Source organism: Gorilla gorilla, chromosome 9 (assembly GCF_029281585.2).
Source record: "Gorilla gorilla gorilla isolate KB3781 chromosome 9, NHGRI_mGorGor1-v2.1_pri, whole genome shotgun sequence".
Taxonomy (NCBI): domain Eukaryota; kingdom Metazoa; phylum Chordata; class Mammalia; order Primates; family Hominidae; genus Gorilla; species Gorilla gorilla.
The window spans coordinates 34,424,704-34,452,514 of NC_073233.2; the positions used below are offsets into that span (position 1 = coordinate 34,424,704).

The 27,811-nt window shown below is 33.5% G+C and overlaps 1 protein-coding gene across 1 annotated transcript in view; it reads right to left on the reverse strand.

Moving 5' to 3' along the window:
* Nucleotides 1–27,811, reverse strand: part of KIF18A (kinesin family member 18A) — an 87,591-nt gene that overhangs the window by 44,775 nt on the left and 15,005 nt on the right. The window contains exons 4-11 of the mRNA XM_004050860.5: nucleotides 25,871–25,975; nucleotides 25,093–25,203; nucleotides 22,993–23,190; nucleotides 19,097–19,273; nucleotides 17,634–17,708; nucleotides 17,321–17,433; nucleotides 11,485–11,647; nucleotides 3,731–3,895 (exon numbers count right to left, since the gene is read on the reverse strand). Of these exons, the coding sequence (XP_004050908.1) occupies nucleotides 3,731–3,895; nucleotides 11,485–11,647; nucleotides 17,321–17,433; nucleotides 17,634–17,708; nucleotides 19,097–19,273; nucleotides 22,993–23,190; nucleotides 25,093–25,203; nucleotides 25,871–25,975 (1,107 nt within the window). The remainder of the gene's footprint in view (nucleotides 1–3,730; nucleotides 3,896–11,484; nucleotides 11,648–17,320; nucleotides 17,434–17,633; nucleotides 17,709–19,096; nucleotides 19,274–22,992; nucleotides 23,191–25,092; nucleotides 25,204–25,870; nucleotides 25,976–27,811) is intronic.

The following is a 27,811-nucleotide window of genomic DNA, read 5'->3' on the forward strand; positions in this document are numbered from 1 at the left end:
AATCTAGAAGACAGATTGCTAGAAAATTAGATTTGACCATATTGAAAAAGTTTTAATTTATTAAAAATCCAGACAATATTGATTAACTTCATAAACACTACTAAGTAGACAAAAAAGCAAACACAAAATAGCGATAATAATGATATCAGAAACAATACCATACCATTTTTAAAATTGGAAGCTTACGGTAATGTGGGATAGAAAAGGCAAACTAGTAAATTTCTACAATCGACTTTTTTGCCTGCTTAATACTTCATAAGTTCTTAGTACTTCTGTAGTTGGAATGCTGATTACATGGACAAACATATAATACAAGCATAATGTAAATTAAGTTAGGATCTTGAGAGGTGAAAATACTGTAGCAATATCATTTAAAACTTATATACACAAACATATTTAAAATTTTAAATGAATATACTTAATGCCACTGAACTGTATATGTACACATGGTTAAGATGGTAAATTTTATGTTATATTTTACTACACACAAAAAATTGTTTCAAGACTCTTCATGAGAAAATTTTTGCCAACTATAAGGGGTAAATAATCTATGAGAATATCATAGCCATAAGTAAACAAACAAATTAAGGAAGCTTCAGTAGTTAATTTTAAATGAGGTCAAAGTTTAATACTAACCAAAAGACTTAGAGTTTTATGTAGTTTAGAAAAAGATAATCTTGAGAATATGACTGCTTTAGATATACAGTCTCCAAATAAACAATTAAATAATAAGTGAAATAAACTGAAAAGTACTGTCAACATTCCACACCTGCTACCAATCCAAGAGAATCAACTCTTGTGTATTAAATGAGAAACACTCATTTGGCCAGGGTTATCCAGCTGTTTTCTTTGAAATGATTTTATCAACAACATAACCATATTTCAGTATTCCTACAGGCACTGTGATAGAGCCTGTTGCATTCTATGATGAGCCTCTATGGCTTTATATGGAATTTCAGAAGTTATATCCTCTGATCCTAGCCAACTTATATTATAGTTTATTAATGAATCTTGTCTTTTTTTGCTTACTCCTTTTGAGTCATTATATCATCTTAAGATGGACACAATGTTTAAAAAAAAGTGCTATAGTTTCCTTCTGAAGTAGATATTCTTAATCTTGTGTCAATGGAAGGGCTTTAGGAAACCCAATGACTTAGGAAATATGCAAAATTGTATACATTTGACCTCCCCAATCTCCCAGCTGGGAGAAAATCTACACAGCTTTGAACAGATTCTCAAAGGCATCTATGACCCCCAAAAAGGTCAGAATCATTGTTCTGGAAGAGAAATTATATTATATTATATTATATGATGCAGTTAACTCTGTTGTTAACTATGTACACTTTTCCTTGTACAACTTGCTTGGATATTGATGTCTATGCTATTGTTGCTTAGAATAGTATTAAACTATTATTTATCATCCATTATTATTTATTAAGTGTTGCTAGGCTTTGAATGTAGCACTCCACTTAAGCTCATAATATCTTAAATACATTTATAGATGACAAATTAAGACATCAATGTTAAACACACTATCCAAAGTCATATAATTATTGTTAGAGTTGGTATTCAAAACAACTACTATATGCCAGAATTACCAAACACTCCAACTCCAAAGTCTATCCTTTTCCCAATGTTTACATTATTTTTGTGGGGAATATTTTAAAGTGCCTTACAAACTAAGTTACATTATTGCAAAATATTACTAGAATGTGCTGCATATTATGTTTAATGTCCTAATCTACTTAACTAACTGACTGGTATGCTTTTATCAAGATATTTTGAGGTGCAGATTAAATTGTTGGCTCAATAAATATCCACAATAAGGAAATACTGTCTTTGGTTTCCTTCTTAGGAAACAGGATATCTGCTGCTTGCTCGTTTCACTACTTTGAACTGTCATCATTAACTACTACTGCTAGTCTTTTCTCTCCAGTCACGTCTGAGCTTTCATATTAACAGAATAATCATTTACAGCCATTGCTAGCCCATCAGAGAATCCATTCCCCAGTCATAATGCATTGACTAATATCTTTGAATTATAAAAAATTAGTACTTTTGAACATTTAAAGATCTCTGGCATTTGTTGGTAAATATTCTATATTTTCCTTCACCTGTATTTTCTGTCTGGTGCCTTTCTAGGAATTCAAAGATTTTAGAAGTTTCCATATCAATTAGCTGATACAGAGTTATAGAATTTCAGAAGAGCATCACCAAAGTAGAGACTGTAGATATTTTTTCTTTTAGAAAAAGACTGAAAAGAAGTTGTTCTTTTAAACTATTAAGTATTTGGGTGAAAATTAGTTATTTCATAGCAGTTGCTCCTAGTTGCTTAGCCCACATTTACTTTCTTCTTCTTTCTTATTAAGAGATCTCCAATCCCATTACTGGGTATATACTCAAAGGATTATAAATTATTCTGCTGTAAAGACACATGCACACATATGTTTATTGCAGCGCTATTTACAATAGCAAAGACTTGAAACCAAGCCAAATGCCCATCAATGATAGGCTGGATAAAGAAAAGGTATATTGCACATATATACCATGCAATACTATGCAGCCATAAAAAAGAATGAGTTCACGTCCTTTGCAGGGACATGGATGAATCTGGAAGCCATCATTCTCAGCAAACTAATACAGGAACAGAAAACTAAACACTGCACGTTCTCACTTACAAGTGGGAGTTGAACAATGAGAACACATGGACACAGGGAGGGGAACATCACATGCCGGAGGCTGTCAGGGGTAGGGGGCAAGGGGAGGGAGAGCATTAGGACAAATACCTAATGCATGCCGGGCTTAAAACATAGATGACGAGTTGATAGGTGCAGCAAACCACCACAGCACATCTATACCTATGTAACAAACCTGCACATTCTGCATATGTATCCTAGAACTTAAAGTTAAAAAAAAAAAGGGAGCTCCAATACTGTTCACAGTAATTATGCAAAAAAAAAGGGAGGTCATCTTTTCAGAGTGTCTTCTATCTACAGATAGCCATGTGACATATTTCTAGCCAATACATTATTCTGTTAGGAATTTTTGGAAACATCTTTGCTCTCCTGATATAGACATCCCTCCTCCTTTCTTTCCTCTTCTTCTGGCTTAGGTGTGTAAACTTGAGACTAGATATGAAACAGTAATATTACAATCATGAAACGACAAGCACGATAATGACATTTTAAAGGTACTGCATTAGAAATGAACTGCATACTTCCAAGACTTATTGTTAAGAGAACAAAAGACAGCCCACACTAGTGAAGGCACTAAAGTTAGACTACTGCAACCTTGTAGCAGAACGTAATTCTAATATGATACTGTCATTACCCATCACTACACTTCAAAAATAAAACCTTCTGCCATTCTAAGGTGGAATATCTTCAGTTACACACACACACCCCCTTTCAAATCAACTTTCTTTAACCATAACACATTTAATGTTGACCTCATTTAAACTGTTTTTGCATAAAATATCAAGATTTCAAACAAATTACCTACATAATGAATCCTCAAGTGCAGTTTGAAATAGAATTGTTTATTTTAACCTAAAAGCTACCTTATAAAAGGATGCAATCACTTAGAAATAACACTTAAAAGTAAATTAAATCTCAGAGTTATGAGGCAATAATAGTTGTCTTATGAAAGACATTTACTCAATAAGAAAAAGAACACATTTTAGGAGCTCAGTTCCTACAAATTAAATCTGAACATTCAGAGATATCTGTACCTTTGGAATATGACCGTTTTGACTTAAGAGTCCCATTTCTTTTTCGACACGATGGAGCCAATTAGTATTCTCATCAAATTGCTTCAATTCCTCCTCCCTCCTTTTCTCCAGGTAGGAGCGACGAGTTTTCAACATTGCAAGTCTATGATCTCGTTTTCCAGTGGCCTGAAACATGATTCATTTAACAGTGAATCTAATTTTTATGATACTTGATGTACATGATATTAGTAAACTAGTATATTTTCTTATGTGTACTATTGTAGTAAATTAAGTTAGGCTACATTTTTGTATTTAAAGCTATTTCCCCCTTGAAATCTCAGAATACTACTGCTTGCAGGAAAATAGGAAATTGAGCTGTGAGTCATTTTTATAAAATTATAGGTTGAGAGTTTATGGCTTTAAGAAATACAACGACCAAATCAAAGACTATAACTTTTTTTTTTTTGGCATTAAAGTACAGTCCCTTCAGTATGTTTCATTTGAAAAGTTCATACAAGGTCAGATACATTCCATGATTTCCTTACTCAAAATCAAAGCAGATGCATATATTGCTCTTGTCTTTGATGTGAAGAAATAATGTGTTCTATTGTTCTGTGTTTGCCTATAAGGCCTCAAATTGGCTGATATAAATCACAGAAAAAAGAGATTATCAGAGCGCTTATCAGTATCTGATCTTGCCTGTAGCTTGGTTCAGGAGCCATAATGAATATTCAAAATATTTTTGGTGTTTTACCTAGGCACAAATTGAAATTAAAATTAGTCTTTGATTTCTTACCCTAAGGGTCTTGCACACTATCATGAAAACGATGGGCCAGAACATCTTGACTACTCTGGGGTATTTGCCCACAGACACTAAAGTCAATAATTATCAGATAGGATGGGTAGACCTGAAACAGTAGATCCCCAAAGGTTGGAATAAGCATTTGCAGCTGGTTCTGGAAGCAGGAAATGAAAAAAAGAAGAGCAGAAACTAGATTTGAATTTGGTCGAAGAACTCCCCCTCTTTGGGAGATAAATATCTCTTAATTTTGACAAAAGATGTACTATTGAGACTTGGGCATGTAATAGAAAAATATGGTTATCTTCATCTGGATAGAGGATATGAGCTTATAAATGATTTAAGGTCAGGCAAAGGTGGCTATCATGAAGTCATAACCAAATCTTAGATATTCATAAAATTTTACTTACCTTCCCTTCAAGGGAAATACAAGAGTCAGAGAGAAGCAGATTCCATTTCAGGCTAGAGTCATAGATAAGGGAAAAATAGTTGATAGCCACTGTCATTCTCACTAAGGTTCCTGACTCTTTTTTATGGCTTCTCTGGTTAATTATAATATCCTAGTCTCTGTCTGTCACAGTAAGACAGTAACAAAAACAAAACAAATGTCTCAAAGAAACAAAAACCTGGATAGTCAAGAAGAGAAGACAAAACAAAACGTAACCCATCAAACCGACCACAGTGCTAGGATGAGAATTGTGACAGAATGCTACAATGCAGGCTGGGATGGTGGCTCATGCCAGTAATTCTAGCACTTTGGGAGGCTGAGTCAGGAGGACTGCTTGAGGCCAGAAGCGTAAGACCAGCCTGGACAACATAGAGAGACCGTGTCTCCACACAAAAATTAAAAAATAAATTTAGGCTGGTTTCGTGGCATGTGCCTGTAGTTCCAGCTACTTGGTGGAGTGGAGGGGCTGATGTGGGAGCATCACTTGAGTCCGGGAGGTTGAGGCTGCAGTGCAGCGAGCCATGACTGCATGATTGTGCCACTGCACTCTAGCCTAGGCAACAAAGTGAGACCCTGACAACAAAAACTAAAAAAAGAATGCTATCATGCAAAGGTTACCCAAGCATGGTACAGGGACCCCTAAGGATTCCTGAGATCCTTTCAGAGAGTTCACAAGGTTAAAACCATCAAAACCATTTTTATAATATCAGTAAAATGTTATTAGTCTTTTAAAATTCTTGTTTGCTCATACAGTTAGTTGCACAGTAGTTTTCTAGAGGCTAAATGATGTGTAACGTCACAACAGAATAACAATTCAGCAGTTATGAGAATACAGCTGATATGAAAAGCCAGGCATTAAAGAAATTTGCAAACATGTAAAACAACGCCACTGTTCTATTTTCACTATTTTTGAGAAAATAAAATTATTTATGTAACCACACATAATTTTTATTATTCTAATTATTATTTAACATTTAATTATTTATAATTTATTGCTATTTATTATATTTTATTAATATAATTTTTATTATTTATAATTAAACTATTATTTAATATCATTTAATTATTTTAAAATGAATCAATGCATAAATATATTTTTATAAATCTGTTTTAATTTCTAATATAGAAATATTGGTAGAGGGAATACATATAAACAAAAGCTCTTTGAAGTCCTAAATAATTTTTAAAAGCGGAAAGGGGTCCTGAAACTTGAAGTTTAGAGCCACTGCTATAACAGAAGGTGGGAGGTGTGACCTACTGAATTTTCTCTGCTATTCAGCAGATGTAAAAATTTAGGCAAACAGATTTTAGTGGGTCTTCAGTTACTTCGTCTGAAAAATGAAGATGAAAATATTGTACCTAACTGAAGGCAGGCAGCTAATTAAATCATCTTTATTTTGCTTTAGCATTTACAATCGTAGGGACTCTTAGAAACCAGGGCATGTGGGTCTGGTGGCAGCAATATTTAATATCAGAAAATCCTAAATGAAACCTCAAAAAGTCCATTTATGACTTTTTACTTCTAATGTCCATCAAATGTATCCTCTGTGATGGTTCTCAGAGGACATTTTCCATCAGAATACTACTACCACCCATTGCTCTAAAATGGCAAGTAAGTGTTTGGGAATACATTCTAAAATATGCATGTTAAACCCTGACATTAGAGTGAAATGTTTCCCATTAAGTTTTAAAAAAGCTTTACATATTTCATTAACAAAATCCCCTGCACACCACAAAAGTCTTGCGAGAGAACAAACATAATTCTACAATTTTAGTTGTTACTACTGCTTTGTGTAAAATAATTGCTAATATGGTAAATTCATATTTTTACATTAAAAACAATCTTACAGATAATTTTTATGGGGTCATAAAATTACCCAGGAGCTTCCCTTTAATAGTAATTTCAAAATCCATACTCCAGAACTATTTATAGCTGAATCGATGTTATGAGATTCTTTCAGCACTTCTGATAACAAACCTCTATTGGAGAGAATCCAAAACATATAAAATTCTTTGCCTTAGAAAAGCAGTTTACTCATACTACAGTTTGACACTTCTGTGTAAAAACAAAACGAATCAACCTCTAGATGTGTTCCTATGTTTTTCAGTGGGTTAACTACACCCAATAACTCAAGAGTTTTTATCTCCACTGCTTACCTAGTCTCATAAGAATAGCTATAATAGTTGGGAACCTGAGGATTGAAATGACCAAAAGTAAGAGATCAGAAAAGGCAATTGGGTTGAAAAAAGTCTAAGCTACTGTGCAGAAAAATAAGGAAGAAAACAGAAACAAAACAAAACCAAACCATAAAACCAGTCAAACCCATTCTATTACTCTATGTCTTAATCTTTCTAGATAACTACATTCAAAATTCGATGGAGGAATTAAGACAGTAAAATAACAATTATCTAAATTACTTTGGGATTACATAGTCCAAGCTCATTAATTATACTAAATAATAATATTCAAATGTTTAAAAAATGGAACTCAAAGTTCTGATAATGCTACTCCCTTGCTTGAAAGACTGCATTTTGGCTACAAAAATAGATTTTAGACTACCAGCAACCAACAATTTCACAATCTATACCAATATCCTACCTTCCCAATCTATTGTTAATAATTCCTAACATGGCAAATACGTTTATCATCATGTGCCAACTCCAGTCCATTCATTGTGGTTCTGGCTACTTTCAAATGCTGAGAGAAGGTATGGCCACCGATCAGTGAAATTTGCTGTGGGTAAGGGAGTGGGAATTGGCACGAAGTTTTGAGTATAGTTATGCATTTCTACACATATTGTCCAACAAATGTGACCTGCTCTGGTCAAACTCAGCAGAGCAAGTCACATTTGTTGGACAATATGTATAGAAATGCAAGGCCCAGTACAAATTTCATCTTTCCACCAGGAAGCCTTCTTACTAAAAATAGGAAGTCACTGTTTTCTTTTCTGAATAGCTATAGCATTTACAGTACTTAGAATATAGCAGAGTGATTAAGAGTGCAGGCTCTGAAGCCAGACAGCTGGGGTTTAATATTGGTTCAGCCACATTAATTAGGTAAGTAACTCCAGACAACCTACTTGAGTTCTCAGTGCCTCTGTTCCTCACAAATGGTGATAATATTAGATCTATCTCATAGGCTTGTTATAAATACTAAATTAATTAATCCATGCAAAAAACTTTGAAAAATGTCTGGCAAATAGCATTCAATATCAGCTGTTTTTATTATTACTATTTATATGACAAGCATATAGTACCTTATCATTTTTATTATTTTTATTGCTCCAACTAGTATGTAAATAATTGAAGGACAAACACTTCTCTTTCTTTACCTCCATTGTGTCAAGCACAAGGGTTTACATGTAAACAAGTGTTCAATAAGAGTTTCGTTAAAGTTGAGATGTGAAGTCAATATCAGCTTCCTATGGCTGCATTTCTTGCCTTTTGTCAAAAAGTAAATCTTAGATAACTGCAGATTCAAATAATTGACACTTATGTAATCTACACAAAACTGAGAAGAATTACTACCCACTGAAGATTACTATGTAATATAAGTGCTGATAATTGAAATAAACCAGGCATGGTGGTGGACACCTGTAATCTCACCTACTTGGGAGTCTGAGCTACTTGGGAGGTTTGTGTGAGTTGTGGAGTGAGACCTTATCTCCAAAAATAAAATAAAATAAACATAAAAAATAAAGAAAAGAAGAAAAACATCTTAAAAATTTGAAATATATAATTCTTATATAATATGGTACTATTTCAGAATTCTGTTCAGCAACCATATGAAAGTTCACAACAACAAATTGATAAATTAATCCAATGACAGTTATTTGGAAGTCATTACATTTATCGAAGAATATTGGCAACAATTTGAAGTTCATGAAAGTGAAAGTACAAATATAGCAGCAAGATATAAATTCGAAGAAATAAATTGTTTCCTTTCTGCCTTAAAAGAATGCAAGGAACATCTTAAATGCATCTCAAAACACAAAATTGAAAATAAAATTTCATTAAGGCATAAAAAGCACACACTCAATAAATATATTACTAATTTTGATAATATAGTTTAATAACTACTGACAAACTGGTATCAATGATACATTGCTGAATGCTTTATGATTAATTTCCGGTACAGCATATCTTTCCCATTTCATAGGCTAACAAAAATCTAAAATGTTAGCTTTGAAAAGCACTCTTTAAAATTTGACAGCTTCTGGACATTAAGAAATGCAAAATTTTTCTATATAATTATTACTTCTGTGAAAGTAGGAAAAGAAGAAAACATGTTTGGGGTGGTAGTTTGAGAGGAATGGGTTGTTACTTATAAGATAAAGCTTTTTAATAAGTAGTATTTGAACATCATATGTCTATGTAATTAAATTACATAAAATACATAAAAATACAAATAAACTCATCACCAATGAATATCGAAACTGGGGAGAATTGTCAGTATTTTCAAAATATTTATTTTTCTGATCTTTGGTGCTCCGTAGTTTCACACGTTTAGGTATATATTTACCTTATACTGCTTAGAACTCATGCTTCTTGAATTTACATCTTATTAGTCCTAGATAATTCTCAACCACAAATTTTTGCATATTGCTCTTTTTCACTAAATATCTCCTTCTGAAATGCCTATTAGATGCATGTATGACTTTTCTTCTTGTTACATGAAGTCTATCCTTTATACAACAACATCTTGTCCACATGTGTTATCTTTATCCTGCATTTGGTGTAATTTTCTCAAATCTGTCTCCTAGCTCATGTAAAAAAGCATAAACATAGGAGCACAGGCTCTAGAAATGGCATGCTACAGATCAAATCAGAACTCAGCACCTAGGAGCTGTGTCACCTTGGACAAAATGACTTGTATTTTGGTTTCCTCATTGATTATTAGGATAATATTACTAAATATTTCATGAGGTTTTCTGAGAATTAAAAGAGTCAATATATGTAAAGTGCTTTAACATTTTCTGATATTGTATCAATAAGGTGAGTTTTTAATTTTAATGAATAAATTTTTAATTTCTGGAAGTTTCATGTGTTTTTTACCTCATATTTGAGTGTTCTTTTTTTGTGGTGTCTTTATCTTTGATTCCTTTATCTTTGTTCATTCTTATATTTTCTATTAGATTGCTCTAGTATCTAAAGATTTGGGAGTTCTGTCATATTTGCTAAGAGTACTGAATCTTGTCTAGAGTGAATTATTTCTCCATCTGTTTTGTAATTTTGAAAGTTGAATTTATTAGTGGCTAGAGTTGAGAATCTGTTTCTCTTAAGAGGCTGATTTTTGCATTGCTTCTGCCAGGTTTTCTAGTGGTATCATTGGTTTGATAATGTGCATTGTAATTGACCAACTTTAGGGGTTTTCTATACAAAATACATGGGTTGTAACAATTTAAACCTCAATCATTGTGAAAAGCACGCCTATAATGGTAGTGTTCAAATGACTTTTTTTTCTTACCCCAGGCATGGTTACTTGGGGTAAGAAAAGCAACCATCCTTGCCAACAGTGATGGTTGGCAAGAATTTTTTTTTTCCTGGTGTACCCCTAGTATAAAGGATATAGACCTCTGAAATTTCAGGCTTTAGATAGGAGCTCTCATTTCTAACTCACCGTCTCCTTTGGGTCTCTTATCTAAGTAGTGATGTACATCAAAGTTAGAAGAGTGGGAGTGGTCTGTGTATGGAAGGGAGAGGGCAGTATATTATTGTATTAAAAAAATAGTAAAACTGATTAAATGTTTGGTCTGCTTTTCATTAGGCCCCTGCACTGGCACATCTAACAATTTCAGTGATGAAATTCTTCTCTGACAACAAAAATCTCCTGTTGGTCTAAGTTGTAAGCTACTGCCTGCATCCAGGATAGACTGCTTCTATTGCTCTACCTTCAGTAACTGGCTAACCTGAGTTGGTAAACTTCGTGTTAAAAGTTCCATAAAATGCCCAGAAAAACAACAGTTGTAACTGAGATTCTGTTGTTTTTGTTTATTTCCTTTTTGTTACTGATATCCAGGAATTAAAATTTCTTTCTTGTGCACTTAACTATGTATTTAAAAAAATGTTTGCTACATTTTCTCCAACATTTCCAGATGTCTGTAAAGAATGGGTGAGTAAGTAGCCTTGACTATAAAATTTCTAGAGTTAGAAGCACCGCCACCAGGCCGGGCACAGTGGCTCAGCCTGTAATCCCAGCACTTTGGGAGGCTGAGGCAGATGGATCACCTGAAGTCAGGAGTTCAAGACTAGCATGGCCAACATTGTGAAACATCATCTCTACTAAAAATACAAAAATTAGCTGGGCGTAGTGGTGCACGCCTGTAATACCAGCTGGCTGGGAGGCTGAGGCAGGAGAATTGCTTGAATCCGGGTGGCAGAGGTTGCAGTGAGCTGAGATTGCGCCACTGCACTCCAACCTGGGCAACAGAAGAAGAGACTCCTTCTGAAAAAAAAAAAAAAAAAAAAAAAAAAAAAGCCCCCATGTTTTTATACTTTCTAAAATTTAATTATAAAATTGTTAATTACCTTTTCTACTTTGTCTTCAGAACACATCATTTCTATTTGTTTATGGCACTGTTGTTGGTAGAATGATTTAAGTTCATTTTCTTTAAGTAACATCTCCAACTTCAGATATTCTTGTCTAATTTCTTCTCGATTCTGGAACAAGCAGTTCAGGATTTCTTGAAACCTACCAAAATTAAAACACATTACAGAATCTCACTAATTTTGTAACAAATCATACAAAGTTTACTTAAGAGAAATGCATAAACAAAGGAATATATGTAATTCACAGAACTACACTCAATGATAAACAGCAAATAGGTAAAAATGACTATTTCCTATTATAAAAAATGTTTAGAAAAAGTTATTAACTTTATTTATACTACATTAGGTTTCTTTCTCACCCAAGGAAGATCATGTTGCTGAAAGATATGGGCATCATAAGGTGTCTGGTATTGCTAACATACTGCATTTTGTCTATGCTTACATCTATATGTAATCCTATTGCTTAGCAAAAATAAAATAATTTTTGTTTGTTGGAAAAGGATGATAACCTGGGCATGCACTATCTAAATTCACAAGGCCCTATTAGCAACACAGCATTATGTGTTGTTTCGGTGTTGGCTCACCGTGAAGGAATAAGCAGTAGGAGGCATAATCATATGGTGCCTCCATGGCCACCTAGGGAAAGTGACAGAGCCAGTTTTTAGCTTCAGAATTTGTTATAGTGAAAACAGACCATACGGTTAGGTACCCCCTACAGCCTGGCTAAGAATCAACTGACACTTCCAGGACTCAAAACATCCAAGTTTATAATGTGGTAAACCTAGAAAAGCTGCTGCAGTGTGCTTCCTCCTAAGGGCAATATAGGTCTAGAATATCAAAGATGAGGAGTTTGATTCATATTTCCAAATGGCCACAGACTTCAAGCTGATTAAATTTTATGAAAACTCTGGGTGGAACCTGCAATCCTGTATCCTTCTGGGTCAGTAGAACACTGGTCTCAGTAATATTTTAATTTTTTAAAATATATTCATGGTTTTAAGTCATAGATCAGATCTGAGCTACAGTATAAACATTCATAACAGTGAAGACTTTAAAATAAAGTAAAATCAAGTACATGCATTTAAAAAAAAATGTTCTAAACTGGCCAGAATTTTAGATATACTCATAAGGATCAGCGGTAAAAACACTGCCAATTTACGTCAGTAGTTCTTAATGAAACTCTATTGGGAATGAACATAAGCCACAAAACACTGACTTTACTGCAGTTTTGTCAAACTGATAAATATTTCATAGGAAATATGTACAGACACTGTGATTTCATTGCATTATATTACACCAACGATAATGCCAGTAAATGAATTGATAAGTTATCTTTAGGTTATACTTAAAGATAATTTCTTAGTTTTTCTATAACTTTTTATTCAAGGACAAAGTTAATATTTGTCAATTTTGTGATCTAGACTTATTTTAGTTGGTGGTGTTTACTGATTAGGATGAAAGGAAGGGAACTGGTATCAAAGGTTTCTAGAGAGCTCCTTAACAACACCAAAAAAAGCTATCATTTTAAAACTGAAAGAGTTCTAAGCAAACATTCAAGTTAAAAGTATCTGCACCAATATTTTTAGGTAATACATGAGTATTAAACTCCACAATTTTCTTGGTATAGTCATAAGTGAGGTTTTATAATTACTCTTTATAAAAGAACAATTGTGTTTTCTTTTTATGATTTCCTTTTGAGAATTACCTTTCCAAATAGCTTTGATAGACAGAATACTGCAGAGTCTTCCTTTCATCTGTTTAAACTTCATAAAAATGTTATTTAAGTTTTATAACAAAAGACACTTTGAAAATTCATGGCATTAAAAAAGTCCCATGTAACAGTATGATGGATAAAATAAAAGATATTTCATACATTTATTTCAAAAGGCAGTAATTTTTAGGGGAAATAACAAAGGTTATTTGGTACATAATTTTTATCATTAACTTCTTCATAAATACAAGTAAGTTACTTAACATATTGCCAGAATTAAAATCAAACCTTTTATTGTTGGTCAAAAGTCAGGTTGAAATATGAAAAACATCCAAATTAATACTTATTTCATAGCTCAGGCCCTTCCCTCCTGAAAGGAGGGCCTTACTAGAAAGAAAGGTTCAATTATTTAAAGCCATCAACTCCAGAAAAGTTTACTAATCTGTAAGGTTTTAATTGGTATAGTAGACTTGGTTAAGCAGTGCTGAGCAATTTTATGGAATCAGTTACTCTAAATTTGAGAAGCTGGAGAATTCTAATAGATATCCAATTACATGAGGACCGCTCCCACATTTAACTAACAAAATGAAATAACAACAACAACTAATAATACTATATCAGAGTTAAAAGTTTTCTTTGATGAGATGAAAAACCAGAAATCATTTTTACTTATTTCTTAAGAAATACTGTAAAATATTTTATGTAAAACTTCAACACACAAATGCAATTTTAAAAAATTATAGCTGTATCAGGTCTGAAAGCCACTTTTGACTATAATCTTGTTTTCCTTATAGATACTGAGACACTTTCTACTAATTCTAGAGCTCCAAAACAGTATGAATAACCATTGGTTTAAGTTGTAGTTGGTTTCTCATACTAATAACAGATAACTGGCTCTGCAGAATGTCAAATAAGTTTACCTTTACTCAATTTTAATGAAAGTTGAACAGATTCCTTTACCACAGGTTTTCCCTTTAATAAGCTGATGTACTTTGGAAGTCTCCTAGATTCCTTACGGAGTAATTTCCAAACTTGTTTAATACAGGAATTCCTTATTGTCTTCCTAGAAGTACTCAAGATTAACATCTTGATCCAGTGTCTCAATGGGTCAATTTGGAAAACTGTCTTAGCTGCTTGAGGAAAAAGTACTTTTGCATACTGTATTACTAACTGCTTTCTTTTTAAAAATTTACCTGCTAAGAAGCTTAGTAGAAACCTCTCAAAATTCTGTATTGGTTTATATCACTGACAGATGTTCATTCAAATAATTACCCATTCAGGCTCAATAAGTAGATTAGTTAAGCTATAGAGAGTTAATAAAATGAAGAATAGAGTGGATGTACATGAAATATACAAATAATGATTATGTCAGAAAAGAACAATATGAGCGCCACTAAAATTAAACTAAGTCTACAGGGTGACATAACTGGCTTTGTCTCCACTATCTTATACCTAAGTTCTGGTTCTCTTCAATACATGTAAAATAAAAACTAAAATTACTTGATCTACAAAGTGTGAAATATAAAGAGAAATCACTGACTTCTTGAATTCAGTTGAGAATATATATACAGGCATACCTTGTTTTATTGTGCTTTGCAGACACTGTTTTTTTTTTTTTTTTTAAAAAAACTGAAGGTTTGTGGCAATCTTGCTGTGAGCAAGTCTATAAGCATCATTTTTCCTACAGCATGAGCATTCAGTGTCACATTTTGGCAATTCTTGAAATATTGTAAACTTTTTCATTATTACATATCTGTCATGGTGATTTGTGACCAATGATCTTTGATGTTACCACTGTAATTGCTTTAGAGTGTCACAAATTGTGCCCATATAAGACAGTAAACTTAATCAAGTGTTGTGTGTGCTCTGACTGCTCCACTGACTGGCTGTTTCCCTACCTCTCCTCAGCCCTCCCTATTCCTTGAAACACGTTGAAATCGGGCAAATTAATAACCCTAAAATGGCCTCCAAGTGTTCAAGTGAAAGAGTTAGTTGCATGTCTCTCATTTTAAATCAAAAGCTGGAAATTACTAAGCTTATAAGGAAGGCTTGTAGAAAGCCAAGATAGGCGAAAAGCTAGGTCTCTTGCACAAAACATTTAGCCAAGTTGTGAATGCAAAGGAAAAATTCTTGAAGGAAATTAAAAGTGCTACTCCAGTGAACACACACACTAAGAAAGTGAAACAGCCTTATTGCTGATATGGAAAAAGTTTCAATGGTCTGGATAGATTAAACTAGCTATAACATTTCTTTAAGTCAAAGCCTTATCCAGAGCAAGCCTTCTAAATCTGTTCAATTCTGCAAAGGCTGAGAGAGGTGAGGAAGTTGCAGAGGAAAATTCTGAAACTAGCAGGTGTTGGTTCATAAAGTTTAAAAGTGTAAGCAAAAAAGCCTTCTCTAGAACATAAAAGTCTAGGTGAAGCAGCAAGTGCTGATGTAGAAGCTGCAGCAAGTTATCGAGAAAATTTAGGTAAGATCACTGATGAAGGTGGCTACACTAAACAACAGATTTTCAAGAGAGACAAATCAGCTTTTAATTGGAACAATATGCCATCTAGGACCTTCATATCTAGAGAGAAGTAAATACCTACTTTCAAAGCTTTAAAGAACAGGCTGACTATCTTGTCAGGGGCTTTTGCAGCTGGTGACTTTAAGTTGAAGTCGATGTTCATTTACCATTTACAAACATCCTAGGGCCCTTATGAAATATGCTAAATTTAACTCTGCTTGTGCTCTACAAATAGAACAACAAAGTCTAGAGGACAGCACATCTGTTTACTTAATAATTTTAAGCCCACTGTTAAGACCTATTGCTCAGAAAAAAAGATTCCTTTCAAAATACTAATGCTCACTGACAATACAGCTGGTCACTCAGGAGTTCTCATGGAGATGGACGAGAAGATTAATGTTGTTTTCATGTCTGCTAACTCAACACCCAGTCTGCAGCTCATGGATCATGCAATTTTGACTTTTGTGTCTTCTTATTTAGGAAATACATTTTGTAGGGCTATAGCTGCTATAGATACTTTCTTTCATGGATCATGCTTCTCTGACGGATCTAGGCAAAATAAATTGAAAAGCATCTGAAAAGAATTTGCCATTGTAGATGCCATTGAGAACATTCGTGATATGTGTAAGGAGGTCAAAATATCAACATTAATAGGAATTTGGAGGAAGTAGATTCCAATCCTCATGGATAACTACGAGGGGTTCAAGATTTCAGTGAAGAAAGTAACTGCAGATGTGGTGGACAAGAAAGAGAACTAGAATTAGAAGTGGAGCCTGAAGATGTGACTGAATTGCTGCAATCTCATGATTAAACTTGAAGAAATGAAGAGCTGCTTCTACGGATAACCAAAGAAAACGGTTTCTTGAGAAAGTTTACCACCTACTCCCTATAAAGATGCTATCTACGTTGAAATAACAAAGGATTTAGAATATGACATAAATATAGCTGAAAGAGCAGTGGCAAGGTTTGAAAAGATTGTCTCAAATTTTTAAAGAAGTTCTACCGTGGGTAAAATGCTATCAAAGAGCATCACACACTACAGATAAATCTTTCATGAAAGGACGAGTCAATCTATGCAGTAAACTTCATTGTTGCCTTATTTTCAGAAATTGTCACAGCCACTCCAACTTGCAGCAACCATTACTCTTACTAGTCAGACGCCATAAACATTGAGGGAAGACCTCTACCAGCAAAAAGATTATGACTTGCTGAAGGTTCAGATTATCATTAGCATGTTTTAGCAATAAACTATGTCTAAAATTAAAGCAAGGTCATTATCTTTTCAGATATAATGCTACTGCACACTTAATAGACTATAGTGTAATGTAAACATAATTTTTATATGCACCGGAAAACCAAAACATTTGTGTGACTCATTTTATTATGACATTTCATTTATTGCAGTGGTCTGGAGAACTAAATATGCAATATCTCTGAGTCAAGCCTGTTATGTATGTATGTGTGTATATATAAAATTATAAACATACATATCTATGTACATATAAAAGACATAACAAATGATAATTAACATAAAATACTTAACAAAATTTTAAAACAATAAATTCCTCAAAATTAGATCTTAATGTAATGTTTACCTTTCGATTTCTTTTTCCTGAGGGTTTGAAATCATTAACTTTGCTTTGTCATTTTCATTAGTGAAGGCTTTCTGTTCTTCATAGGCTTTTAGTTTTTCTTTTAACAATAAAATCTAGTAGAGAGAAATCACTAGTTAAAATACAAAAGAAGTCATTTACATGGCCACAGCCAAATTTAGCTGTAAAAAATAACTGAATTAACCAGATTTTAAAATTAATAGAAAAATATGTTAAATTTTTGGACAATTAAGATTATAAAATTCTATAAATGAAGAACTGCGCAAGACTAGCATAAAAATGTAAACAGACATACCTCTGCCTTCTGCTCATTACAGATCTTTACATATTGAGTTATATGATTACTGACATTAAGAACATTGCTCTTCAACTGTTGAAAGATAGAAATTATGATTGTTTATAGAGAGATAATAATCACAGAGATAAATACATGAATAAAATGACATTGTATTTTCATTGAGTTCCATGAATTCAGAATTTGTGATAATTATGCTCACATTTAAAATCTATGACAAAAGGATCTGCTGAGCACATTAATAATGTAAATGAAATTATAAAGAAATTACTTTATTGAGAAAAGTTATTTATAAGCATGTAATTGCAATATAATAAAATTCCCTACTTTCTTACTCCTTTGACTTCTAAGTAATGCAGAGATAGTTTTTCATGCTACCCTTTCAGGAATTCAGTTGGTTTTCACTGAGTTCTTACTATATTTTAACATTTTTATCATAGTATGGGCCCCTTGACATTTATGGTATAGTAGAGAGGATATTAAACATATAAATCCAAATACTTGATATTGAGACCTTGCCTACTTCTCACTTAACCTGACTTAGAATTCGAACTGTTTGATGTTTGGGTTACTCATCTGTAAAGTGGAGCTAAGAATTCATTCCTCAAGGGGCTAGTGTAAGGGCTACATGAAAATCATGTGTTACAAACCTTTCTGTACAACCATATAGTATGACCTTTTACAATTAATTATATAATGAGCCTGGGAACATTTTTCTTAAGATGACAATAACATGCTCATCTTCAGACACTTAAGGAGAGTGGCAGAGGGGAAAGGGAGAAGAGGAGGAGTTATCACAACAGCTTAACTCTAGGTTTTCTCAACCCCGATATATTATAATTTAAACATACATGTTTTGATATACATGTTTTTAAGTACACCACATCTTTGGCAAAAATACTAATGTAACCAATTATTATTATTATATTTCTGGAGAAATACAGAGATTGGTACATCAACATCATGAATGTGGACTATAAATTATGTAGAAAAGACTTTTTAAAAAATAAGCTTTATACCTATTTTACAGATGAAATAATAGGCTTGGAAAGCTTAACTAACATATCCAAGATTTTCAGGTGAAAGTTTTGGTTCTCAGCTAAAGCAGAGCATCATCCTGGGCTGCAACAAATGTGTTCAAGCTTTGACTGATTACTCCAAGATGCCATCCAAATACAATATGCCATGACATCAAAGAGGTTAGGGAGAAAGCCACTCAAGTACCATAGTACCCAAAAGATCGAATAATAGTATCTATTATATATATATATATAAAATCAAGATGCTTTATGGTTTAACCGTCTAAATTAATGTTCGACTAAGCAGGTTAGCAAAGACCCTTCTAACCCTCAGCTGCCTAACTCATTATGTAGAAACATAACCTGAATTAATACTTTCATTAGAATTATAAAAATCATATGCAGACAATACCTTCACAACAAAGGCAGAGTAAACAGACTTACAGAAGATTTAATGTCCTTTGCCCGGTTAGCATACTTAAGAGTGTTATATGTGTCATCGTAGAATACAGAGGAAGGACTAACAGCAGCTATCATTATAGTTTGACAGTTTCCTCCAAGAGAATCCTTTAACAAGCGAGTAAGCTTACTGTTTCTGTAAGGGATATGCTGATTCTTTCTCTGAAAGCACAAAAAAGAGATCTTATGTCATTTTCCACATTTAAATGCAAACCTGCTACCACTTTAGCACTTCACTGTGGGGGGAGGATTACCTAGGTGCCGAGGCAAGAGACTGAAGGCACAAACTGTTTCCGTATAATGAAAAAAATAGCTAGAATAAGAATAGTCATAATACAACTTAGATATAGAGATGATCATGGACAATTATGAATCATTATTATAAACATTATTAATCATTAGCTTTTAATATTACTCTTTGTTGCATTACGAATATAACCTAGGAATAACCGGCGGGTATAGGGTCAGCTGCTGAAGGGACATTGTGAGAAGTGATCTAGAAGGCAAGAGGTGAGCCTTCTATTACGCCGGCACAAGCGCAGCTTGAGGGCTCCTTGGTCAAGTGGTAATGCCAGTGTCTGGGAAGACACCCATTACTTAGAAGACCGCGAAAGGGAGTCTCCTTTCCTTGGAGGAGTCAGGGAACACTGCTCCACCAGCTTCCTGTGGAAGGCTGGATATTATCCAGGCCTGCCCGCAGTCATCCGGAGGCCTAAACCCCCCCTGGGGTGCTGTGCTTCAATGGTCATGCTCCTTGTCCACTTTCATGTTCCTCCTGTACTCCTGGTTCCTCTTTGAAGTTCACAGTAGACAGCAACAGAAGAAATAGTGAAAGTCTTAAAGTCTTTGATCTTTCTTATAAGTGCACAGAAGAAAACACGGATGTATGCGCCATCTCTCTCTCTGTTATCGGCTACCTAAGAGGGAAGGGTCCCCTGTCCTATGATCACATGACTTGCTTCACCTTGTCAATCACTTAGAAGATTCACCCTCCTTACCCTGCCCCCTTGTCTTGTATGCAATAAATATCAGCGCGCCCAGCTGTTCGGAGCCACTACCGGTCTCCGTGTCTTGATGGTAGTGGTCCCCTGGGGCCCAGCTGTTTTCACTTTATCTCTTTGTCTTGTGTATTTATTTATTACAATCTCTCGTCTCTGCACACGGGGAGAACACCTGCCAAGTCCTGTAGGGCTTGACCCTACACTTCACTATAAGAACTTAAGCGCTATCCAATTTTATCCAGACTTATAATTGGTGATTGAGGTGATGACAAAGAATCTTACAGGATTATTCAGTGAATATATGAAACAAATATCATATTTAAAAATATCTGCATCTGAGTAAGTATGAACTTTAGTTCAAAATAAAATAATACATTAATATTGGTTCATTAGTTGTGATATATGTACCATATTAATATAAAAAATTAACAATAGGGAAAACCAGGTGTGGAGCATATTTAACAAAATCTTTCTGTATCATCTTAGTAACTTTTCTGTAAATCTAAAACTATTTGAAAATGTCTATTTAAAAATATTTCCAATCATTGAAAAAAATTAAAACACAAAAGTAAACAGATGTCCCATACAAATATACTAGAGGAATAATAAGAACTCTGCATGGCTTAGAGCTACTTTTCTCCTTAAATAACCATCTAATATCAATATGAAATAAATTATAATTACAATGTTACAGACATTTCTCCTGAAATCACTATAGAGTTCTAAAAGAACCTAATACTTCAAGATTTTCTTTTACCTAAAAAGAAAAAAGTAAAAGCAACAAATAAATTTTGTTAAGTTTTGTTTCTGATTTTGAAGTAACAAATAAATTTTCCAGAAAGTAGAACGTTTATATAAGAACAGATTCTTTACAATGTTAAGCTAAAAGCAACCTAATGTTATCCAATGTATATCTTTCATATTGCAAAACAGGAAATTGAAGCTAAGCATAAAGTGAAATGATTTGACTAGGGTCACAAAGCTAGTAGTTCAAAGAGCCAGAAATAGGTCCTAGTTCCCCCAATTCTCAGTAGCAATGTGCTTCCACCATAGCAGTCTTTCCCAAACAGTGTGAAATGTGCACTGCTGGTGCTATTTTAAGTGATTTTACATGTACAAGACATATATTAAACATTGACTCACAAATGACTCAATAGGAGTCATTATTAAAAAATTATAGATTAGTTCACATGGCAAAAATCTTATGAATGGCTTATGTTTACAAAATCCGTCTCTGTATCATGCTGTCTGCTTACAAGTTTGAGATTTTAACTCAGAATATAAAAGACATCTTGCTTTTGCAATCTTCATGTAATTTCAGTAATTTGCCTTTTTTTAAAAAGAAACCTGCTCCAATTATTTTAATATACTTATTATAAATCAAAGGTAACATTTTGAACAGTTTAACAAGCCAAAGCTTTTTTAAAAAAATTAAATTTAATTTTTAAATTATATTTTAAGTTCTGGGATACACGTGCAGAATGTGCAGGTTTCTTACATAGGTATACATGTGCCATGGTGGTTTGCTGCACCCATCAACCTGTAATCTACATTAGGTATTTCTCCTAATGCTATCCCTCCCCTAGCCCCCACACCCCCTAACAGGCCCTGCCTGGCGTGTAATGTTCCCCTCCCTGTGTCCATGTGTTCTCATTGTTCAACTCCCACTTATGAGTGAGAACCTGCTATGCAGTGTTTGGTTTTCTGTTCCTGTGTTAGTTTGCTGAGAATGATGGTTTCTAGCTTAATCCATGTGCCTGTAAAGGACATGAACTCATCCTTTTTCACGGCTGCATAGTATTGCATGGTGTATATGTGCCACATTTTCTTTATCTAGTCTATCATTGATGGGCATTTGGGTTGGTTTCAGGTCTTTGCTACTGTGAATAGTGCTGCAATAAACATAGGTGTGCATGTGTCTTTCTAGTAATGATTTATAATTCTTTGGGTGCATATACCCAGTAATGGGATGGCTGGGTCAAATGGTATTTCTGGTTCTAGATCCTTGAGGAATCGCCACACTGTCTTCCACAATGGTTCAACTAATTTACACTCCCACCAACAGTGTAAAAGTGTTCCTATTTCTCCACATCCTCTCCAGCATCTGTTGTTTCCTGACTTTTTAATGATCGCCATTCTCACTGGCATGAGATGGTATCTCATTGTGGTTTTGATTTGCATTTTTCTAATGACTAGTGATGAGCTTTTCGAACAGTTTAACAAGCTAAAGCTTTCGAGTATGGTTTAACTTAAATTGACATATTATAATTTTTTTGAAAGGATGTCATTGTTACAAATATCTATGTTGTGAAATACACTGTGTTCTAGGTAAGCACTTCTGGCATACGGTATATGTAAACTATATTTAAATATGCCCAGAAGCATCTAGTAAACATTATCTTATTAGGTGATTTCATGACATTTTATAACTTAAACCCCTCTTAAAAAAAATCAACACTCTTTAATACTTAACCCTATTTTATAATATATAAAATACTAAACAACAGAATTTAGTTTTTAAAAATATGGTTAGTTTGTCTTCATGCCAATTTAATTAACATGTTTGCTGTGTAGTGATCACTTTAAAAACCAAGTTCAAAATAAGTGATCAGAATGTACCATAAAATATTAACTATCAATCTGGTATTCATTACTTTCTATTTAACCAATTCTCATTATAAAACTGGAAATTAAAAAAGAAATAAAAATCAGTTTAATACACTAGGTTTTCTGAGGTCTTTGATCTATATATTAACATTACCGATATACCCTTGAAATGTGATATATACCAGACGTTTAAAACAAAATCATATTAAATAGTATCTTTCTTATCTATTTCAATATTTCAAACTATTTAACAAATAAACATATAATGCCTACCTTTGAATCTGCTAAGGCATTGATGACATTCCCAAGAGCTAAAAGTGATCTATTAATATTTGTGCCTTCTACAAATCGGGTCCCCTTAGCACCGGAAGTACTTGCTCGCTCAGATCCTGCCAGGTCAATGAGTGACATCTTGGCAATACGGACATTTTGATTGATACTTGCTGTTTTGTCTTGTTGTCGCAAGTAAATCTTTTTGAAATTACAAAATAGAAAAAAATGAGGATAAGATTTAACAAAATTAAAAGGGAAATATATACTTTAATAGAGCACAAAATCAAAATTATTTTCATTTTAAAAAACAACTGAACAAGGTGTAATCTAATTGATATTTAAGAGCACTATAAGTAATCACTATAGCTGAGAAAAATATAAAAATGAAAAGACTTTCTATATGTGTACCAGAGGAAAAATAACTCTTGACCTGATAGAAGATCAAAACTTCCATTTGTATTCTGGTACCCCTTGAACCAGGACATGGAATTATCAGAGGTGATGGTTAGAAACACAGGTCCTATAGAAATAACATTCCTAAGAAAAAACCAAAGCTACTCGTTAGAATGCCTTGCATGTATCTAGAGATTGCCCCTCAAGGGAAGCTGAATTCGAATCTTGATCCAAACTGAAGAGTAAATTTATTCTAATCCCCCAAACTTGTATATGTCCTAATAATTAAAATATCATATATAAAAAAGATAGTACAGTCTTGCATCACTTAACAACACAGCTACTTTCTGAGAAATGCACTGTTAGGTGATTTCCTCATTGTGAAAATATCATAAATCAAACATGAGAGAAAATGATAAAATCCACAGACTTGGTAAACAGAATGTAGCAGACTGCTTTTGGGGTAATAAGTAGGAGCATACTCTAAAATAACAATAAAAAGTAAATACATAAACCAGTAACACAGTCATTTATTACCAAGTCTCATGTACTGTACATAACTGTATGTACTATATTTTCATATGACTGGCAGTGCAGGTTCGTTTACACCAACACCACCACAAACATTTGAGTAATGTGTTACGCCACGACATTATGATGAGTATGACATCACTAGATGAATAGGAACTTTTCAGCTAGCTCTGTTATAATCTTATGGGACCAGTGTTGTATATGTGGACTGTTGTTGACTGAAATGTCATTATGCGGCACATGACTATACAGTAAAGTCTACTTGTCATTTTCAACTGCCTAGTAAAGCATAACTTATTCAAATATTTTAAGCTACTCTGTAAGGATTATCTGAACTACATTAGGTGGCAAACAAAAGATGAGGAAAGTAAGATATTACTTAATTGTAAACCCATTTATTAAATTTTTTTATAAAGCAGGATCTAAGATATTTCAGAGACATCTCAGTTTCACAGAGAAACATTTCTCTCAAGACTATTAATAACCGAAGAGTTAGTGGTAAGAACAAAAAAGATTAATGAAATTTTTGTTGACCAGGGACTATATGAATGGTTTGATTGCCTTCAATATCAATTCTTTCAATTATAACAATTTCTTTCTTATAAGATGTATCTCAGACGGCATAATACTAAAAGAAGCTTTATATTATCATTTGGGTATTAAAAGGACTAGAAACTATAAGAAATAATAGCTATTAACCTATGCTTTAGCTCTTTCTGGAATTGTATTCCTAAGACGTACTGTGCCAACTGAATCATACTTCCTTAAGAAATGCGACTATTTACATGGTCCTTATGGTGAAATCTTTTAAAGATGAATCAGTATGTTCCCAAATTATTAGTTCTATAAGTCTAGATTTATAGAGATAAATTTTACAGTGAATATAAGATTATTTATTGGAAAGATTAAATATTTTCAGCAAAAACAAAACAACTTTTATTACTACAACTTTATCCTCCTATATGTTTACAAAGGTAGAAATTCTGTATTTTTGTTTTAAGCATCTCAATTATAAATACTCTTGGTGACAGAATCTTTTCAAAGCTATAAAGGAAAGTACTGACAAGTGAAGTCTACAGACAGATTTTTTTCACATGTATGAAAATGATGATTCATGAATTTAGCTTCATTTATTTTAAATCCAATTTTAAGAGTGATAATCTAGTGGCCTCTTACTTGGAAAACAGCATGAGAACGAGAAGATGTGGCATTCATATCAGTGGGATGTTGTGTCCTGTTTTTGTTTCCATTATCCAATAAGTGTAAAATTTCTTCTGAGGATTTGGGCTGAAGAAGTTTAAGTAGAAGAAAAATTTAAAAATCAGCAATATATCTTTAAATTTTTCAATAAATGTTCAAAAAACAAAAAGATTTAAAGGTAAAAGAAAATGTTTTCTATAAATTCAATCCTATTAAATACTAACTGTATCTCATCTGCTTAGTATTGTGTGTGTTTATATGAAGAATAAAAGATAAAATCTAGTTTCTCAGGAGTGGAGTCTATTGAGTAGAATAATATGACATTAAATGTTCAAGCAGATTTTTGAAAGAAAAGCTCACTCATTGGGAGGTCGAGGCAGGCAGATCTTGAGCCCCAGAGTTTGAGACCAGCCTGAATAACATGGTGAACTCCCGCTTTCTACCAAAAATACAAAAATTAGCCAGTCTCATAGCCAGGTCACAAAATAAATACATACATACATACACACATACATACATACATACATACATACGTAGATTAAAATTTAAAAATAAAATTTAAAAAATTTTTAAAAAGTTCACTCTATTTTAAAAGAAAACAAAATAAGACTAAAAATATACCCTAATCATTTAAATTCTGTACCTCATTAGTTTTTTTTCTCAAACAGGATGGAAAGTAAGTGCATGGCTGGTGAAAATAGCTTAATAGTCACATTTGCTATTCTAACAGGGAAAAAGATGTTTATATACATACCTGGTGTAAAGTAAGTCCATGAACAACCACCCCTTTTTGGGTATCTTCCCGGACAGCAAGTGGCCCTGAATTTACTAAGAGATCACGAATCTGTTCATTATATACCTTAAAATAAAAAGAACTGCTTTAGCATTGATGTAAAAAAAAAAAATCGTGATTACATCACACATACACTGCTGATTTAAAGTTATTAGAATTTTATCCTAAAGACAAGCAGCACCTCACTTTTATTCACCTCATACCTTCGATCTCATGTTGCCATTAATTTTCTATCATTCCAGAAAATTGAAGAGTTTGATTACCTAGGCTTGAAATTGAAACTTAAAGTTGGAGTCATCCCCTCACTCATAATTCCTGCCTTGATGACTATGGTGAAACAGAGATAAGTAAGATAGCTGAAGTGCATTTTCTTCTTTTCTTTTTTTTTTGAGACGGAGTCTCGCTGTCTCCCAGGCTGGAGTGCAGCGGCGCAATCTCGGCTCACTGCAAGCTCCGCCTCCCGGGTTCACGCCATTCTGCTGCCTCAGCCTCCCCAGTAGCTGGGACTACAGGCACCCGCCACCACGCCTGGCTAATTTTTTGTATTTTTAGTGGAGACGGGGTTTCACCATGTTAGCCAGGATGGTCTTGATCTCCCGACCTTGTGATCCATCCACCTCGGCCTCCCAAAGTGCTGGGATTACAGGCGTGAGCCACCGCGCCCGGCCCATTTTCTTATTTTCAGGAAATGTATGGAACACACGGTACTGGGAAACTCTGGGAAATGCAGGTTGTATGGAGATGGCATGGTTCTTACTGTGGAAGACATCTATTATTTCACAATGTCCAAGTAGTCCAAACTTTTGAAATTTTAGAGCTTAAATGTTACAGAAAACCCATACCAAGGACAGGTGGTATTTGTTTCGGTTATCCTTCAATTACATTAATTTTGACATATAATTACTAATAATAAATTTCAAAAGGAGACCCATTTGAATGATGAGGGAACTAAGACTCTGAGAGGTTAAATGATTTGTCCATGGTCATAAAGGTATTAGCAGAGTAGGAACTGGAGCCTAGACAGCTTCACTCTACTGCATCATACTGAATACATATCTGTAGTTTATATCTCTGGCCATTTTTTAAAAAATAATTTTTGTAAGTAACACACATTTCTATGTAGTACTAGTGACCTGATTTTATGAATTTATTAAACGTATAAAGTTTATTACTTGCTAACCAAATGACAATTACAACTATTACTGACAAGATTTAAGAAAAAAACATAACAAAATTTAGTCTCTAAAAAATTATTTTGTGTTATTTCCTTCTTTGTTCTAATAAGTAGCTCATAGTGATAATTCATTGCTGGTACAATTCTCTACAATGAATGATAGGCATTAGAATGTAATAAACCCTTAAAAGTAGTAAAATGATAATATGAAGAAATATTTTTAAATCATATCTTTTTGATGAGCAGCAGTCACTCTACTATTGCTTCCCCTTACCCACTTCAATCATAACAAATCAAAAATTAGAATAATTGCCCTCCAGCTGGTCTATGTATGACACTCACCAAGGAGCATTTAAAAAACACAGATGCCTCAGTCACACCCCAGACCTACTAAATTAAAATATCCCAAGTGTGATGCCTAGGCCTATTTTTAAAAAGTTCTATAGGCAATTCTGGTGCACAGCTTGAGTAGAAAACCATATTATACACTGCCTTATCATTAATAATATGAAAGCAGATTAAAAGAAAAAATAAAAATTGTGAAAATAACCAAACTTCAAAATTCTCCCAGTTATAAAAAGGATCTAAGGAAAAAATAATGAATGCTGGCACCCTCTTTTCCTAATTGAGTTCAGAACAATTCTTTTCATAGTTAACCAACCAAAGAAAATGAGTTTTACTTCTTTTTTATCTATAAGTTCTAATGAAGAAATTTTTAGCAACATATA